The sequence below is a fragment of the Bombus pyrosoma genome, linkage group LG6, assembly GCF_014825855.1.
Source record: "Bombus pyrosoma isolate SC7728 linkage group LG6, ASM1482585v1, whole genome shotgun sequence".
NCBI lineage: Eukaryota > Metazoa > Arthropoda > Insecta > Hymenoptera > Apidae > Bombus > Bombus pyrosoma.
Window position 1 is genome coordinate 7,094,625 of NC_057775.1, and position 6,022 is coordinate 7,100,646.

The 6,022-nt window shown below is 39.6% G+C and overlaps 1 protein-coding gene across 9 annotated transcripts in view; it reads left to right on the forward strand.

Annotated features, from left to right (window-relative positions):
* LOC122568703 (protein expanded-like) overlaps positions 1-4,525 on the forward strand; it is a 118,958-nt gene extending 114,433 nt beyond the window's left edge. For all 9 annotated transcript variants that reach the window (XM_043728757.1, XM_043728756.1, XM_043728755.1 and 6 more), the window contains 2 exons: positions 278-2,133; positions 2,839-4,525. In XM_043728757.1, coding sequence (XP_043584692.1) covers positions 278-2,133; positions 2,839-3,315 — 2,333 coding nt within the window. In that variant the 3' untranslated portion in view covers positions 3,316-4,525. The remainder of the gene's footprint in view (positions 1-277; positions 2,134-2,838) is intronic.
* The last annotated feature ends 1,497 nt before the right edge of the window (positions 4,526-6,022 follow it).

A 6,022-nucleotide genomic window follows, 5' to 3' on the forward strand; every position in this document is an offset into this window, starting at 1 on the left:
CAATAATTTACATTTGTTAAGGAAAAAAGTATTTTAAGGTCGTCTCTTTTTAAATTCTAGAATTTTTATCTCTGACTTACATGTATATACTGTAATTTTTCCTACAATCATTTTTATTCTACCAAAAAGCCATAAATATGTTAGTTAACTAAGTAAGTACCATGCCATATTTGCTTCACAGGATATTCGGTTGCAACTAAACAAATATCAGTAATTATTTTACATCTCTACCGATTATAATGTTAATTTTGTACTACACGACATATTTCCTTTTCAGGTACTGACATTGCTAGCGAAACTAGTGGGGTATATACCCTCAGGAGTAGTGAGATGCAGGATGAAAGAATGGGAGATTTATATTCACCTACCGGTGACGCCAACGGATCTTCTACAGCGAGCGACGTGTGTGCCTTAAGTTCTGTTCAGTCTACGACTGACGAGGCTTCTGTAACATCTGGTTTTTATACCATACACAGTGGCCTTAGATCCGAGACAAGCGACGTGTATACAGAAGATGTTGGTACCGAAGATCAGGAACCTATTTACAGCGTTTGCAAAGGCGATGAGGACGTTAGTAACGTTGTTTCTAACATGACGGGAGCTCTGGATCAGCAGCTCGAAGATTCTAGATCACGCAGTAATAGCATACTGAGCGCAGGAAGCTTCAGAGGCGATGGTAGTGACCCTTCCAGCGTTGGACCTCTTTTGTCAGCCGATGAACTTTCGGATTTAATAGTTGGACGTTATCCTCCTCGAAAGACCATTAGCAATTCCATGGACTCTGATTGCGACTACGTTACTATGCCCCCACCACCTCCGCCACCAAGAACCGATAGCGACAGGCAACTTCCTCCACCTCCTCCTTACCCAGTAAGCATGGACTACGCAACGATAAACTCACCGCGACCCAACATACCTGACATCGAAAGGGAACCTCCGCCTCCACCACCGTATAATGCTACTCGCGGCGAGTTCGTACCTCTGCCACCACGAAGAACCGATCCACCACCACCGCCACCTTACACTTCACCCAGGGAAAGAATTCAGATACCACCGCCTACGCCTCCGAGAAACGACGCGGTAACACCCAGAGAACCACCACCTCCACCGCCTTATCCCGAGGTTTCAGAGGTCACTCGACAGGAAGCAATTTCCAAATTGTATCCAACGACGAGCGAAGAAATCGTATCGAGGGTGACGTCCACGAAAATACAAACGGGTCTAGCAAATAGCAAGATGAACGCCACTTTGACGGCTTCAAAGACCATCAACGCCAATCAAGTCAATGTCAATGACGTTGCTTCGGTTGCTCCGAAACCACCACCTAGAATTCAACCACCCACTTATCCCGGTGACAAAATGAAACCTACGCCAGTTCACGCCCCCGTAGCGGCTCTTGTCGTTGGACCGAACAATTACTTGGACGTACACGCTTCACGAGGTGGTCCGGTTTTGTTGCCTTACTTAACACCACCGCCGCCCCCACCACCCCCTCCTCCGCCAATGGTTCATCCCAGACAACCTCCACCGCCACCACCCAGCTTAGCTACCGTTTACACGAGTCAAGTTGCGAGGTCGCAGATCGAACAATATAAGCAACAACTGTATTCGGATGTCGATTACGTGATGTTTCCTCTAAAAGATCCCGCGGTGTCGAAGCAAGAGTACATCGACGCGAAACAGGGTTCGCTTCTGGCGGCCATGGCTGCCTATCCCCCTCCTCCTTATCCTTCATTTAACAACAAATCGTTAGTAATGTATCGTAGCACACCATACCTTCCTGGCTCCTCGTTCTCGTCACCCACGAAATACGCTTCGAATCAAAACCTTAGTAGCAGCGACACAAGTTCTAACAATTACTTACCGCATAGTAATCTGAGTAGCCATTACGCTGCTAGTACAAGCTCGCTATATAGTGGAGCTACTTGTTCGTCGGCAGGCAGTCAGAGTCTTAGACGTGAACCACCAGCCCCAGCTCATCCCCACACGCTCCACGCGTTCTCTAGAACGAGAAGCGACGAGAACATTTTGAAGTGTTTCGATTCGCCTTCCAGTACCAAGCTGCAGTCTCTGCCGCAGCTGAAGCATCGTCGACTTCCGCCACCTCCGCCACCACCACCATACGAAATACAGGTATTGTATTATAACACACTATCCTGTTATTATAGTATAAATTATTGCTTTATTTTTTAAGTAAGATTGGGTTACTATTTAATGGTAGGAATATATGTGTTCTGTATCGTATGGTAATCATTATGAACGTTACGTAGCAATATAGAATGTGAAAATTACAGGGAAACCATGATAAGTTACATTTCCGTTTTGTAAAAGAACAATTTTGAAATTCAACATCAAAATTATCTTTTCATTTGATTTTACTATTAAATATGTATCTTTGCCACCCTCTTGAATATTTAAAGAATGCTAATAATATTAGTTATGCAAGTTGCTATTAATGCAGTTAAACTAACACAACAATCGCATTAATATTATTTATCGCCTGCATATTATCTGTCAAATTATTCCCCTCTTCAACAATTTCATATTAAAATAGTTCATTTTAGGCATCAAGTAATATGAAAGTGGAAAAATGAATAAAAATGGACTTATCATATATTTCCCACGTGATCTTGATATATATAATGAGCTTTAAAGAAATAAAAGGTTTAAGATAAATTACAAAAATTGTTGTCAACTCCGTTGTTTCTCCCGAGACTATATACTCTTCAGCCCGAATATTCTTTCTATAAATAAAAGAACAAGATATCAGATATAATACACAAATTCTAGATGGTTTCGATGCAAATGTTTTATTTCAACTGTTTTACTTATTTGCAGAATCTCGAGAAGAATCAACCACTTCCATCCGCCTCTTCGTCATCTTCTTCCCCGAAGAAGACGTCGAAAGCAACCACGATGGAAGAGCGCGAAGAAGGAAAAGAAGACGGAATGTTGGACATTCGGACGCTTCGCGAGAAGAGTCGTAACTTGGACTTGCCGCTGATATCGGCGTTGTGTAACGATCGGTATTTATTGAAGCAGACGAAAGCATTCGTGATGCCAAAGCATCCTGCTGAGACGACTTCTTCAACATCCACGAAGAACGGCGCGAGAAGTAGCAATGGCGGAACATCCAGCAGAAATAAATACCCGGTCAGCGGTCTTTCTACGACGCAGATCACCAAACCCCCGAGGAAATCATCGACGAGTACTCACAAACACCCCGCCGAGGTGAAGGGCAACGCTTACAAAGTGACGAATTCGACAGGCATGTCAGCTGTCAAAAAGGATTCTACGAGGGCGTCGCATTCGTAACAGGAAACGAAGAAGAAAACAAAGGGGTTTGCCGCTCTTGCGACATTATGGAAATTACATTATTATACCTCGATGAAAGTGCATTCCACGGAACTGTTCAAACGATTCCACAACTATAATGCTTTGTCCTTGAAATACACGGGCAGCAAGGCGAAGAAAAAGGTTGTTCTAACGCCTTAGGTACTTATATAGCGTTTCTACACAAACCGTGCTTCTTCAACTCAGGGTGCCATTTTATCATTTACGATTCTTCTGTTCGACGCGAATACTCAAGGAAGGAAAGAAAGAAGTCCGATGATAGATTAGACCTTCGGGAAAAGTGTAAACACGGGAACGTCGAAGGTGTCCATTATGTAATATCTCTCTTCTTATCTAATTTCATTCTTATGATCTCTCTTGATATTCCTGGAAAATTGTACTTCTTTGCAAACGAAGCTTTTCTTTCGTACGTAGAATAGTTGAAATACACACCAGTAATAAAAATGTCCATTAAGTTTCTTCGTTTTTGCTCAATTAAGCGGTTAGCGCGAAATGAAAGAAAAAGAATTGAATGCGAATGTTTTGTAAATCTCAATAACGGTGAAAGAGCGAGAAAAACGTTCTTGCGTATACTTTATCTGATACTAGAGCAACGATTTTCGTAGGTACTAATTACACAGATATTTTTATACCGTGAACGAAAGTAGGTATGAGTATTGTAACTAGTTGACTTCCTTTTTGATGTTTACGAAAGTAATATTTATTACAATCCAGATGATCCTGATAATTTTTTTTCTACTTTTTTTTCGTTTTAATAATTCAATCAGTACTCGCTTTGTGACACTTTCTCTATCGATGCGTTTATGCGTGTACGTAACTGTAAGTGTAGTCGTATATTTAGGAGAGTTTAAGCATTAAGTAAGTATATTCGGTGAGAAAAAAAAAAGTTTGTTCCTTCCTCAGCGACTGAACATTGTTATAGAAAGATTGAACGAATTCTCCGATTATGACAACCGAATATCGCGAGAATACGTTGTTAAATAGAAAATGTTTATACTGCACCATAGAACGTGTACTACAAGATAACACATGTGACAATTAACGTTATACAAGATTTGCGTGAAAGTGAATCTTTTGAACATTAATATCTTAGATCATAGCGTAATGGGTAATAATTTAGTTGTATAAGTTGACTTATGTTAATTAATATTAAATAATAATATTACAACATGACCCATGTCTGTACATAGTATCTGAGTGAAATCATAGGACTTGTTGTAGTCGGAAACCTCATGTATGTACCACGCGCCACCTCAGCTACGAATAATAAACTTTTTTTATAATGAAGATCGTTACGAAAAAATGCTTTGTGTTGACTATGTGAAATTAAGAAAACTTCATATTACCTTTTATTACACAATTTACAAAAATTCGCTTACAATTGACTCACAATGGCCCATGAAAATATTCTAATACTTTTCATAGAAATTTATTGATATTTAAACAAAACAGAACTAATTATCTTATACGGTAATATCATAAAAGTGAAAACCATACGAAATCATACTAACATCATAAAAACTATTGTGTTACATCTACTCGTGACTAGGGAAAAGATGAATAGGTTGGTTTCCGTGAAATGCTGAATCACTGTGCTCACCGGAGACCGCGAAGATTGAATTGATTACTTCCGTAATACAAAACGGTTGCTTCTTCAAAGACTTGTATTTTTCGTTCAAAATTAACCGGTTAGAACAGCAAAACAATATTTCTTGAAAATTAATAAATATTCTGCTTCGAAAACTCTTCCTCGCTCGCGATTTTCAGCTCCTGTCCGTTTCTTTCTAGTTCTAAAATCCCTTTTCTTGATCATTCTGGTCCAAGGGTGGGTGGAGCTCCGCACCGCCTGTCGGTGTCTTATTTTTCTTGGTTGGTAAAGGTTTTGTCCTGCTCAAAAACGGGATCACACGTGCAAAGTGGTTGAGAAAAAAAAAAATAAAGCGAAGGCGAGACAGCACAATGCTCTAAAAAGTTTACACGAATTGCCGATATTGAGATATCGTGAGTAATAGAACTGCTAACTTGATAAGGTCCACAAAAAATAACCAAAAGCTAACAAAGTATCTATCTGAGATATTTCTTTCTCATATTCAATCGCCTTTGGTAAATATTTTAACAATATACATTTTTCCGTTTGAGTATGCAACCGGTCAGTTTATATTTCATTCCCGGTTTATAGAAGGCGTCTCCTGGTAGAATTGTCGAAGCTAAATTCGTATTAAAAACAATTCACGCGATAGTGTAACGAGTGTTTGTATATTAAAATTATCATTCCTGAGATTCAAATACAGTATTGCCCCGTAAATTGTTCCAAGCTTTGAGAACTCTATTCGTTTATAATTTAATTCTTTGTTCACAGATAGCGTTGCGAGTTCATCTACGCAGTGCAACCACAATGTCTCAAACATTCGATTGACTTTCTCCCAAGATACATTCTCTAGTTGATAGTTCGTTGCCTTGACACATACCAGCGAAATTCTTCTAATATAGTCTTTCGTAACTCGATAGGCCTACGAAAAAGTAACTTATTAAGCAAAAGCATATGCCTGATAGTCGTAAATGATACCGCACGCTTGAACCCATACATGTTGAAAAGAGACAAAGTCAGATAATATTTAAAACGATAACAATAAAGCAAACGTATTAAGTACATACCTTCATCAATACT